At 38.0% G+C, this 14,432-nt stretch overlaps 1 protein-coding gene across 1 annotated transcript in view; it reads right to left on the reverse strand.

Moving 5' to 3' along the window:
* Positions 1-14,432, reverse strand: part of GALNT3 (polypeptide N-acetylgalactosaminyltransferase 3) — a 514,825-nt gene that overhangs the window by 284,427 nt on the left and 215,966 nt on the right. The window contains exon 4 of the mRNA XM_044075606.1: positions 8,967-9,116. Within this exon, the coding sequence (XP_043931541.1) occupies positions 8,967-9,116 (150 nt within the window). The remainder of the gene's footprint in view (positions 1-8,966; positions 9,117-14,432) is intronic.

Below are 14,432 nucleotides of genomic sequence, written 5' to 3' on the forward strand. Positions count from 1 at the left end.
ATCACAATGCATTTCTGCCTCTACATCTAGTATTTCAGAAGGCCCATTTTTTAGCCATCATTTCCATATTGCAACTTCAAACACCGAATTACTGTCACTTGCACTGAATTTCTTTTTTTAAAACATAACTTTAATTAAACCTGTGACATGAAAAGAACAGGGGAGACGTGTAACCGGAAGAAGCACAATGAGACTTCCTAGCTTCAGTACAAAGACCTTCCGGATAAGACAACTGAGTGACTGCAATGACTACCTCCAGGAGAGCATCTTCCATATTAAATATATAAGTCAGACATCATTCCCAGCATGTTGCAGATATAATGCACATTATTATACAAGGCACTGTAGCAGGCCATCAGAGCACAAACCCTGTCTAAAGACCTATTAATCATTACAAACTCCCTGGGAACCAGATTATATTATGGAGAATCCCCCTGCCTATGAATGAGTTTAACCTAAGGCTGTGACAGGTCATTCTTACAAGAATCAGGAAATTCCACTAGAGAAGCATCACAAGGCACAACCAAAAGAGGTCCCGGCTCTCGGCCATCATTGTATATCCAGTCACCAGCAATGGCTGGGATTGAAGCACCCTAAAGAGAGTGAAGGGGCAACAATAGACAACTGCTTCACCGAATAGGATAGTTCTAGTTCCTTTTTGATTGTTATATGCCATATTACTGATTCACTGTCCAGATCCGGTGCCCTCAAGGCAAAGAGAGCACAAATTAATTGAAGAAAAAATAAGGAAATGTCACAACAGCCAATAACAGCCTTTAATTCACCTGAAACAGGCTGTATCAACATAGCAATCAAGGACAGGAAGCAGAAGTGACTTAACAAGAAGACTCTGCTGAGCAGGGAAAGAAGGAAGGCACAAGGAAGTTTGGGATGTTAAATGTCACACGTTGCCGGCAAAGGAGTTAGAGAAAGATCAGCAAAAGGCTCAGCTTGCATATAGGGAATGAGTTACAGAATGGTTAAAGGTCTAATCAGAAGAGAAACCAGAACAGTGGTGTAGGACAACAGAGAATAGATTGCACTACATAATTAGAGATAGTGAGAGAAGGCAGTAGAGAAGTAGTAGTGGAAAATAAATTACACCAAAAACTGCTAAACAACTCCAAAGAACAAAGTAAAAATGAAAAAGCAGAAACCAAAGACCAGGAAGGAACCGGACCACACAACTTATAAACTTTTGTTCGTTTAAAAAAACACCATGAACTTCATCAGAATAAATTAAATAAATAACACAGGAGAAACAATAAAAGGAGCAGCATGGAAAGGCATAAAGAATGGACTTTGAAGAAGTGAAAAAAAAAAAAAAATATATATATATATATATATATATATATATATATATATATAGGCTAATGTGAGTGAAGGAAAAACGAAAAAGAAAAAGAGAAAGACTGTGAAAAAACAAATCAAGGAATGATGTAAAGGGGCATAAAGAAGCAGATAAAACTACTGAATGAATTCTGAATTTTCTGCATCACTGTTTATCAAACAGAAGGAGAGAAAGTTTCCAGTAAAAGAGCAGAAGATGTAGGGTAGAATAGGTAAATGAATGGGGGCAACAAGTTAAGTAAGAGTGGAGATAGCTCTTCTAGATTTACAGAAAAAAGGCACATGAATTAGATGAGTTATCCCCCTCCTGGAAATCTAAAAAAAAACTTATGGGCATATAGACCCTAAACAGATCTCTGGAAATAGGGCATTAGAGGATTGGAGGATCACAATATTAATGCCCCTGCATGAAGAAGGCAGCCAAAAGTATCCCTGTGATGTGTGGGCTTGTTACCCTGACCTCTGTAGTGTTGAAGGTAATAGAAAAAAATCTGGAGGGAAAGGTTGATTAGCTTTTTGGAATATAAACGAGAAAAGGAAAAGGCACTCAAAATATAAACCAAGAAAAGTTTGTATAAGTGCCAATACTGCTGGAAGAAATGAACAAGGATGAATTTCAAAGTAAATTTATTCCAAAAGTAAAAATATTCCACATAAAATACTCCGTATTACTGCAGCAAATAACAAACACATGAACGCATTTACACAACATGCGTTTTTGTCTCAGTTTCCCGACTTCATCACATAACCAGTAATTTTATAAATTAAACTTTATATCATCTAATTAATACAAAAACACCCAATCCCATTCAAGATCTGAATTTAAAAATTAAAAAAAAAAAGTGAACATTCTTTATTTACATTCACTAAATACATATACTGTCATTGTGTTCCTTCATTAAATAAACAATAAGTACTCAGTAGTTAATTTAAAATAGATTAATATGCATTTAATTCAAATCAAATAAATAAATATTATGTATTTAAAACAACCTCATAAATATTTTAAAACCTGTTATAATATTAGTAAACTGGAAAAATGTCTTGTCATCTGCTAAATAAAGTGCTTAGTGCAACACTATTTCTACAGTTTTGCAGACCTTAATTTTAAAAGTGGAACAATGGATATATAATCATTCAGCCCTGGAGGGCTTCCTGCGTCCAGGGTCACTTGCCACCAAAGTTCTTTAAATTCTATTTTCTCTTCCCATGGACCTCCCCTTACATCTTTCTTAATTTGTTCCAACACTAGAAAAGTTAATTTAGCATTTGGGCAAGATCTAGTGTGTTTATATAAAGCACTAGTTTCTTTTCTTGTTGTAATGTCGTATTTGTGTTCATAAATTCTCCTCTATAATATTCTCTCTGACTTACCTACATAAAAAGAAGTACATTCTGAATACACAGCTAAATATACTATCCCCTTGGTCTCACAGTTGTAATATCCTTCACTTTCTATCCATCTGTCCCTACTTTCTAAATACATTTTATTTGAATTTATAATGTTTGCACATTGGGGACAGTGCCCACACTTGTATGTCCCTTTCCTTCTCCTGTTGTGTTTATTAATACTTCCTTTCTCGAATATATTCTTAAAACTTTGTGAATTCTTGTATACTACCTTAAAAGGAAGATCTGATATTTTTTCCAAGTCTGTAAATGCCACAAATATATTCCATTCTTTTTCAACTATTTTTGGTAGTATTATTAAGAGCATTGTATTCTAGTACTAATGCTTTTTGGAAGGTGTTATCATCATAGATATCACTTGCCAAAGACGTTTCATGTTGGGCATATACTGTGTTTCCCCGAATAGGTTTAAACTTGTGGGCTCTTCCTTCCATAACCTCTTCTTTCATTTTATTAATAAAATCATAACCCCTCTCTAAAAACATTTTCTCCAACAAATCACATTCAGTCTGGAAGTCAATGTCTAAACTAGTCATACAACTTCCCCTTACAAATTGTCCCTTCACTATATTTTTCTTACAATAATGGGGATGTGCAATTTGATAGTGCAGAAAGGAATTGCAAAAGGTGGGTTTCCTAAATATCTTGGTTTCAAACTTCCCTTTTGTTTTATAAACTTCTACATCCAAGTATTGTAAACTTTCTTTAGAAGTATTGAATGTAAATTTAAGGAAGTCAGTAGGTTCCTCCATATAAATTTTGAATTCTTCTAACTTTTCACCACTTCCTGTCCACAAAATAACTATATCGTCTAAAAATCTCCGATAGAAGGTCCAATAGGGGGCATATTCAGAATTCAAAATATATTTTTCTTCCCACTTAGCCAACACAAGGTTGGCATAGGTGGGAGCACAGGCCGCATCCATTGCAACTCCATGAATCTGCTGATAGAATTCACCATTAAAGCAAAGAAAGTTATATTTAAGAATCATGTCCATTAGGGCTACACATACAATTTTGTCATTGTGGGACAGATTATGATCATCAAAGACCATTTCTTCGAACATTTCCATCCCATAAGAATGAGGGATACTGGAAAATAAGTTAATAATATCTATAGTAATAAATGTCAGGTCTTGACAATAAAGATCATCAGTTAATGCCTTAAGAAGGTCCCATGAATCTTTTAAAATAGATTCTTTCTTTGTCCACAAACACTTTAATTGGGTATCCACATATTTAGCAAGTGGATATGTTTTAGAACCCTCCGCTGAAACTATAGGTCTTAAAGGGGGGTCCTTCTCATTCTTGTGGGTTTTAGGGATTCCAAAAATTGTGGGTACCCTGGGTTTATCCGCTTTTAAATATGCAAAGGTTTTGTGTTCATAAAGTCCCTCATATAGCATATCATGCAAAAGTATGTCAATTTTGTTGTAGGCAATGTTTACCTCATTTTTAGATACATTAAAATATCTGTCCTCATTCCTTAGAATTAAATTCATTTTTGCCCTCATACTCAATATTATCCATGATAACTACTCCTCCACCTTTACCTGGTTTCATAACTCTAATATTAGGGTTAGATTTCAACACATTAAGTAGTTCACATTCTTTTCCACTCAAATTGGGTCTAAATCTAACTTTCCTATACTTATTCCTATGTTCACTTTCTATAATAGTTTCCAAATTTTTAGGCTGTGGGTGGAGAGATGGATTATAAACTGTTCTTCGTCTCAGACCCTGGTCCACTTCCTTACTACTGGGTGATAGCATTAATCCTAAATTGACTTTCCTTAAAAATAATTTGATGTCTAACAAAGTTTTTGTGAGCTCACCTTTCCTAAATGGGATAAATTTAAAGCCCTTTGATAGCAAATTAAAATGTTCCTTCTCTAATAAAATATCACTAAAATTATAAATACAAAAATCGTTAAAAATGTGTTTAACACCATCAACTATAATCTCATTACTTACTTTCTTGCTGGGATGGATATAACTTAATATCTCCCTCTCCCCCTTCTCCCCCCAATGAAAATTTGATTCTTGATGCCCTGTTTTTTTCATCAATCTTTCAGATCTACATGGGGTGGGGGGGTATTCTTCATAAGTTTCTTCTTCATACTGGTTATCATCACTCATATTAACTTCATGATTAACATAATTAGCTTGTTTGGAACCATAATTGTTTCTTGTATACCCTGTAATATGTGGCTTGGGGTAACTAATACCACTTTTGTACTCATGTGTATCACGTTCTAACTTTTTAAGTTTCCTGTGTACTATGTCTGTACATTTAATATCTATCTCCCCCTTATGTTGAAATATTTCTCATTTTCTTCTTTTATAGTAAATATCAAATCATCCTTAATGCATTGGTTGAGTTTGTTTATTTCCTTTTGTAAATCACTCTGACATCTGACATTTTCTTTTATTATGAGTTTAAGAATGTCTAGTCCACAATTATTAAACAATTCTATCAATTCATTGTAGAATACTGATCCTACTTGGACATTATTTGGAAATTTACAAACTCGTAGCCCCTTAGGGACTATACCCCTACCAATGCATTCGTTCAAATACTCGTTTTCAATATTAAGAGTCTGATATTTCAACATTAATTTACTTAAATTCTCTAGCTTAGTCCTGTATGTATCAGTAATAATAGGCTGTTTTTCATTACTATCATTCTGTTTAAGGCACTTATACAAACTTTTTTTGGAATATAACATACTCAAGAACTATATCCAACATGAATTTATAATCAAAAATCTTATAAAAACTTGCATGATCAATTGCTATGTCAAGGTGAAAGAGACAGAGGCAAAATAGTAGATACTGTCATCAGCAAAGTCAAAATCTCTGACTCCATGCCACTAAGGAAGTTAAGTGGGATAAGGTCTAATGGAAAGCAGATAAAATGGGTAGTCAAATGGTGGAAGAAAGAGATCGGATAATGATGAATGCGAGGAGCAGCAAAGGAAAGTGAGGTGACTTGTAAGGGGCCAAAAGAGTCATTCCTAGTACTTGCTGCTCTGACGTAAATACTGCATATTAGGATAAGGACAGAGAATGAGATAAGCCTATCTACAGTCAACATCAATTGTGGAAAGAAGTAGTGGTGAATAGATCAGCCAATATGGCAAAGAATTTGAGGACGCTAGCAACTTGGGATGCCTGGCAACTGGGGCCTGAGAATTTAAGGTGTTCCATCTTGGAAACAATTTATGGCAACTGATTAATTATGGGATGGGTCTAAACATCAATCCACTGTTCAGAAGAAGGATCTGAGGTAATCATTACTTTAGCAGTGAGCCATCAGAAACAAAGCAATAGAGCAGCAGCCAGTGTAAACAGACTACTGGACTACGTTACAAAAGGAACAAATTCCAGATACATGGAGGTGATTGTACACTATACAAGGCACTGATGAAACCGACCATAGATGGAGTACTGTGTGAATCTGTGGAAACCATACAGGAAAAGACAAAATAACCTAACAGAGAAGAACAGAGACTGGCCATCAGGATGGTTACAGGACTAGAAAGAATGACATACAAAGAGAGTCCTGAAAGCCTAAGGCAATATTCTCTAGGAACTAGGCAGTAAAGAGGGAGGTATAGGTACACAAGGCTATCAGTTAGTCAAACTCAAAGGGAAGGATGGGGCTGGAGAAGACATAACCTGCAATAGGGGATCGGTTCTTGTCTACCTATGAGGAAATACTTTTTCATGGAGTGAGTATGGGAGAAGTGGTACATGACTTCCAAACAGATGGCACACAGTATACCCTGTAAGACATTTAAGGAAATGTGAGTTAACTGGAATAGCAGGGGAGTAGAGAAAGACTGGCAGCTGTGAGCTACAAACAGTATAATGGAAAATAGCCACAAGTATGAGCTGAAACCAGAATGTATAAATACGTGAGACCAAATGGATAACCTAAAACAACTTTCATTCAACACCATTAAATAAATACAGATGTTAAAATCAATACAGATAAGCACTTTTGTCTTCTTAGTGAAAACTTCATCAGATAAATTTGTTTAAAACATTTTCTTTATATATACAAAAGGTCCAATCATCTGTTAGAAAAGTAACATATGACCACCAAACCCATCTGCTTAAAACCCATTCATAAAATCCATTCATAAAGAATCATATGAATTAGACTACATGAAAGTTGGGCCAATTCAGAGCATTAAGCCTCAGTTTCCAGTGTAATTCACATTTCTCAATCCAAAGCTCCCAAGCTGTGGAGTGCAACTGGAGCAACCAAACAGCCTAAACATACCACTAGTTTTCTTCTGTCAATAAAATGCATGTGTATCTGTATAAGGTAAGGAAAACTGTTGTTATTACCACAAGGTATATATGAAGAGATAACACTCTGATATTGACCATTGCCACATATTAAGTGGGGTCTGGGAGTACAAGTGGTATCCACAAGCATAATCCTTGGAATCTTTTTTGAGGAACTGGATGCATACTGGAGGGGAGAATTGTATTCCTTTGGATAGATTATGTAACTGTACCACTCCCCCACCAAAGTTTCCATTTCTGCTGATGAATCTATAGGAATCGTTTTCTCAATGGAGTCTAGAATGTTTCCAAAGGTTCCATAGCAAAGAGTGGGTCTTCCCCCATCTGCAGTCTTGCTAAAGAACCATTAGGCTACAGGAAGACATGAATCCCAGAACTACAAGATAACTGTCTTGTTGCTATTGACATGACTGACCTCCAGTGATTGAAGGCTGAGATATGCCTTATTTTCTTGTGACGCAACAAAAGCTTTGGAAATGTAAAGTCTAGTATTGCTATTAACAACTGGATCTTCTGTACTGAAGATTTTGATTTCAGTTTTAACTGATTGGTGACTATTTCTAGTGCATAAAAGCAACTGATTACTATGGGTACAAGAGTTAATTTGAAAATCCCACCACTTTTAGGCATTTATCTTGATTTTATTATTGAGTCCTTAAGCAGTGGAAAGATTAGAACCAAACACTTTCTAAAAAGTGTCAGAGCTCTGAGCTGACCAAATAAGAAACTGAACAATCACCTGGAAATTACCTAGCTAAAACCTTATATATATTTTTTGTTGGATATATCATAGACTAGAGGCATCCATCTTCCATGTCTAAAGCAGCCATATGTGTCTGATGGCCCATCAAAAGCAATAAATTCTTTAATATCAATATTCCAAACTTTTTTTCTGTTATGAATTTGTACAGAGTTGACATGTCCAGTACTAGGCATAAGTTGTTGTCCTTCTTGACAGTAAAAATATATGGAAAAGAGATTGATGCTTTTTATGATGTTATGACAGAGATTGTTTAACCTTCTCATAAAGCAATTGTAGAACTAGCTGTATTGTTATATGTAACTGAAAACCAGGTGCATCGGGAGTTTGGGAATAAGTAATTGAAAAAAGCTGTAATGCACAGCCTATTTGAAAGTGTCTACGGAGCCTATTGGTCTGTTATAGTATAGTTCTAAGACCATATAAAATGTGTAGATTTTACCCTTATTGAAGAGAGTGGTGGGTCTAAGGTAGAAATGCTGAGGTGAGTGTCTCAATTACCTTTTCTGATAGTAATGATTTCTGTGGGGTATTTAACACATGCATGTTGTTTTACATTTGTTACTAGGCACACTGATGCTTTCGATAAAAGGGATGTTTGGAGCTAAGGAAATTCTTTACACACCGAGCCATTATAATAACAAAAGCACTTGCTTCACTGCAGACTTGTCCTTGCTTTTCTTTTCTAGGTATTTTATAGACTTAAACACTGGTACTCCAAAATGTAATTCAGAGAAAATTAAACCATCTTAAAGATCAACAACTATATTTTCTGGCTATAGCTGGGACCTTAACCAAGTATGCCTATATTTGATGACTTCAGTGGCTGTTGACCTCAAGGAAGACTCCACAGAGCCCTAAGTACACTTTATGAGTATTGGTAGATGTGTACTAGGGTATAAAACCAATGAGAAGGCAATTTTCACACCAAGGAGTCTACTACATTCTGTTTCTTTTCATGTTTATATGTGTCATTCAAATACAAATGATCTGTCTCAACCAGTAGCTTCTGTTACACTATGGGCTAATTTAAAAGGAATTAATCATTAAAAGAATGCTAAAACAAAAGACCTTTCAAGCATGCCATAAATGTAGCATGTGTATAGTTTATTAAACATATACCTACAGTGGGCATCCAGAAATGTAAGAGTATCCGCCGTCGCTACGGAGGCTCCAAGTAGTCGTGCAGAAATTAAACCTTTTCTTTCTATTTGTCGGACTACTTTAACTATTTGAAACTGCTTCACGTAGTCATCTAACTTATCCTTCAGGTAGTCTGTAAAAAAAAAAAAAAAATTATCATGTTAGAAATTAAAGTTAAAAATAAATGGAATCTTTTCAATCAAGTTACAGCAATAACTGCAGTTGTTTCTCTTGGTTTTCATTTTTTCCATCCTTTCTTTATGTTGCATCCAGAATAAGTTCATAATTCAGCTGTACTGATATGCGTGTACTTGCATGGGTGTTTGCATCCATGCATGGTTATCACATTTTTCTGATATCATAATGACCACAAGGAAGAGTAAATGAGATGGTATATCATAAAAAGAAAGCAAATGCAAAAGGCCAATTTTGTAGTACTGAGCGATGAAGCCCCAACTGCATCCCAGCTGGCCTGAGTTCTATAAGTTACAAAAGACATGCATCTGGAGCATTTCTCCCTGAGCCTCCACTGAAAATTGGCTTTGTTCCAAGTCAGACTTTCCTGGTAAACAAATAATAAATAAAATTAATTAATTAATTGATTGATTGATTAATTAAATATAAGTGGTCTGCACTGGGCTAACAGGTCAAGATGGAATACGAGTGAGTAGCCAATGCTGGTTCACCAGTTCAGGTGGGAGAGAGATAAGGAAAGTCCCACATCTGTAGTTCCATCAATGAGAAGACCTGAAAGTGTCCTCAACCTGCATTTAGACTGAGAGCTTAAGCCCAGTCCAGTGAGTGCATGCACTCAAGCAGAGCAGAACAAACTCACAACTGGAGTGAGCTCTTATAGGCATTACAATGAATGTGATGACCAACATGGTAAAAAAAAAATTGATGTAGACTTTTGGCGGCCATCTTTCACCTCCTGAGCATTAAAAAGCTGCATACCTCTCAACCTCCTTGATCAAGAAATCTGGGCAAAGCCTAAAATAATGGTGGGACAAAGGGACAAACATAGGGACAGATTTTACATATTGCTGTTATAAACATAGAAAGTTACTAGAATAGCAGGATGTGTTTCATCATGCATTTTTCTGAAGGATATGAAGTCTGAAACTGAAATGTATACTATTATTTAATGACATTTATTGACTTCGATCCTTGGTGATTTGCCAAAAAAAAACCACAGATTTTATGATAAACAGACCAAAAATATGAGGCAAAAATCTGGACAATTGAGAGGTATGAAAAGCTGAAAATACCAACTAGAGAAATATGAGTTGTGTGTAGGGAGGGATAAGACAGCAGAACAAGTGGGCCACAACGGGGGTGAAGGGGTTACATGGTAAGGTGGTAAGAGGCAAAACAGAATATAAAAAACAACTGAATGAACAAAGTGAAAATAGCAACAATATCAACTTAAATGTGTCTGTGTTGCTGCACTTGGACAAATTATATATGGAAAACAATTGCAGTAATTTTTCCAAGTTATTTTCATTTATCATAAGTAATATTCCATCCCTCTCTTGCATGTAGAGCTATCTGATTAAACTTGACCAGATGAAATATCCATTCAATCATCATTTTATTGCTTTAAGTTATGTAAAATATTCAAGACTGAGATCTGAAAAACTGTGTGAAGGTGTTTTTGGAAAAATAAGAATGCCTAACCAAAGAGTTTCACACATTTTATTTAAACCATAGCAAAATATACAAGAATATGAAAGAAAAAAGCTGATTGGTCTCTGCAGACAAAGTGGGAACATGTACAGTATGTGGAAGGCTTCATTTACCTCAAGTGGAGGGTTTAGGTATCTTGGGATCATGTTCAGGATTGAAGTTAAGAGTGGAGAAGGAGCTTAACCAGGGGATGCATTGATTGGTAACAGTACTACAGGCACTATACCAGGCTGTTATGGTGAAGGCAGAACTCAGTAATAGGACAAAGCACGCAGGTTATCAGACAATCTCTACCTGCATCCTCACCTTTGCTGAACTTTGTATAGTGACTGAACAGATGAGCTCATGAATACCAGTGACAGAGATGAGGTTGTTTCACGGGACAGTTGTGCTTACTTTCAGTAACAGAGTCAGAAGATCATCAATCTAGGTAGATCACAGACTATAGCCACTGTTCCTTCATCTTCAGAGTAATTAGGTGGGCTGGTTTGGGCACGTTGGTTACCTACTGGGCACCTCACACGGGAGAGATATCAGACACAGCTAGCTAGGAAGAGAAACCAGGGCTGACCCAGGACACATCAGCAGGATTAAAGCTCTCAGTTTGTTTAGGGATGTCTGGAAATCACACAGTAAGCCAGAGACTGTTGCCAGAGCTAGAAAAGTCAGACTGTTGCCAGAGCTAGAAAAGTCAGACATACCCTGTTCTGCTTGCTAACACCATGACCCTCTCTAGGACAAGCAGTTTAGAAAATTAATGAATCCTGTCGAAATGTGGGGAATGCATATTTACTTGTAATGGCTTGGTTAAGCCCCAAAGGGCAAATCTGAGATTAATAAATATGAAAGCATGAATACATACAGGATAATTCACATTCAACCAAGATTTATGCCCTTTATATGATTGCATATTTTTAAATGAATGCACTGGATATACCTGGTTGTGCATTCTGGCAGATAGTGACATTTCTCTCATTTGAGCATGTACATGTTAGATCACCATGACATGCTCAGTTTGTTTTGAATAAAATGTTTCCAGCATATTTGCTTATTTTTTAAATAGTCAGGATGTCTGTGATTCCAGTAAACATTTTTAATACAGGGTTTGTGAGATGCCTGTTGAAATTCTGAGGACCATAATTTCTATCCCCAGGAAAGTGGAATTGAAATATAAAAGTACAGGAAAATGTAGGATATCTCAAAAGTATTTCCCATGGTCTTAGGTACAGTGATCTCAAAAGTTACAAAATATATATAGCAGTGGTGTGGGAGGACAGATTTCCAAGTTAGAGGTGCAAGTGGGAAAGGCCCCTCCAAAAAATGTTTAAAAGGTTTAACAGTGAGTTTAAAAATGTAAGGTTTTGTTTCTTAAATCATCCCCCAGATTCTCAAAAGCCTGCACAGAGTGCAAGATTAGTGCAGTAGTTTATGCAGGCAATATGTCTGCCATGCGATCCAGGAACAGCCGGCAGGGGCAAGCACGAGAGCTCCAGCACTAATCTTGCACGGACTAAGCCCTGGTATCCAAATAACCTAATTTGCAGGAGAAATCCATGCAAATGAGGTGATTTTGCAATCCAGGAAGCTTGCAATAGTCCATGCAAGACTACGGCAATCTGAGAAATCTACTCGGTTAATAACCGAGTACATTTTTGCAAATTCCAAAACAGAGCTATGACAGCTCCAAATAAAGGCTGCATATCATTGAGGAAGCATGCCAATAGCCAAGTATAAGGCCATTGGCATTGAAAGCTATTAAAAAAATAGAAAAATCAACTATTCATTTTTTTTTCACCGATCTCAGCTGTTTAAGCATAGGGCAGTGGCGCACAAACAGGATTGGGGAAAAATAAGAAATAAGCTGAAAATAAGCATTCTAACTAAAATCAGTATTCTGCCATGCAATTCAATGGCAGGCAAAAGACAACCTGGACAATTAGTAGTGGTTCTAAGGGGGGAGGCTCAGTGTGGGACATGTAACTATGCATTAGCAGGCAATCCTATGTAAATGAGGGAAAGGTTATTGAATCCCAGATTTACCCAGGGTGTGAGGCAGGTCCCAAGAGTGTAAGAGTATAAATAGCTGGGTGCAAGACTAGGATATAGGTGACATCATGGGGGGAGTGTCAGGCATAATGTAAGTGGATTGGAGCCCTGTGGCTCGGGATTGCTCCTAGCTTAGCCCAGCTAAGCTAGGGGTGTGTCTAAACCTGCCTAGCACTCTTTACAAAGTGTAAGCGGGTGTGCGCACCGAGCACCAGGTTTTACAGGAAGAAAAAGGAGGTTAAACCAGGAAATAGCAGCTCTGTGCACATTTCAGCACTGCATTTGCGCGGCGTGCACACAGGCTTAAAAAGGGAGCTATGGGAAGAGAAAACAGCAGTAGGAAGGTAATCAAGGAGAACTAGCTTAGCTGACAGGTCAAATGTATCACAATCAGCCAGTTACACATGCAGCAGACCAGGCCAGCCCCAGCACACCTCTATAAACTATGCAAACACCTTTCCCCTTGATTTTCCCAAAAACTCTGCACCACCGGTGTATACAGACAGGGAAATCTTACAAAATGAAAGCAAGAGAAAAAATGTTAGGGGCTGCTTTTGCTATCATAAACCAGCATGTGCAAGAGGCTTAGGGTGGTGAGGATGTAAATGCTGCTGAGCAACCCACAGTGAGGAGACAGAGAAGAGTGTACAGACCCAGGGTAACCTACCAAGGGCTACATGAGCTGGAGATAGTGTAGCACTATAGGGTGGACAGGGACCTCTTACAGCAAATTGTTGAGCTGTGCTGGCCACACCTGACACACAGAACTAACAGAGGGGAACCCATCCCAGTGGATACCAAGGTATGTGTAGGCCTAGGAATACTAGCTACAGGTACCTTCCAAAGGCCAACTGGGGGTATGATGGGGATTTCACAGGCATCAGCATCCAGGGTACTCCACCAGTTCCTGGATGCCATGTCAGCACATGCCGGTGAGCATGTATATTTCCCCATCACCCGTGAGGCATTGGCCAGCAATATGTGTCTCTTCCACCAAATAGCAGAATACTCTGAGGTAGTAGGTGCAATAGACTGCATGCACATATGCATTAAAGCACCACCAGGTGAGCGGGGTAGGGTCTACATCAACCGCAAGGGCTTCCCCTCCATCAACTGCCAGGATGTGTGCGATGCCCAGGACATAATAATGAATGTGTGTGCTGGCTGCCCTGGAAGCTACCACGATTCCCACATCTGGCAGATGACGCAGCTGTACCAGACATTTGCCAATGGGAACATCCCACCCGGTCACCTAGTGAGGGATGCTGGATACGCACTGGAGCCATGGTTGATGACACCCATCAGAAATGCACACACACCAGAACAAGAACTCCATAATGATGCACACGCACAAACACGAATCATAATAGAGCTTGTGTTTAGGATGCTCAAGTCACAGTTCCGGTGCCTGGACACATCTGGTGGAGCCTTGCAGTACTCGCCAACTACATGTACCCAAATTGTCCTTGTATGTGCCATGCTAGACAATATGATCCTGCAGAAACAGCTGCAGCAGGAACAGCATGGGGCAGGGCCACACAGCCCCCCCCACCACCAGTGCCAAGGCCTGCACAGGGGCAGAGTGACTCGGAGGAGGAACATCCTGAGCCTGCCCCAGTAGGCAGAAGGAGGCATGCCCAATATGCCCTGGCCTTGGCAAAGAGGCAATGCACAGCACATGCACTGACACAGTAGGGACCCAGGGAAGGACACCTCA

Source organism: Protopterus annectens, chromosome 6.part1, assembly GCF_019279795.1.
Source record: "Protopterus annectens isolate FY-2018-M chromosome 6.part1, PAN1.0, whole genome shotgun sequence".
NCBI lineage: Eukaryota > Metazoa > Chordata > Ceratodontiformes > Protopteridae > Protopterus > Protopterus annectens.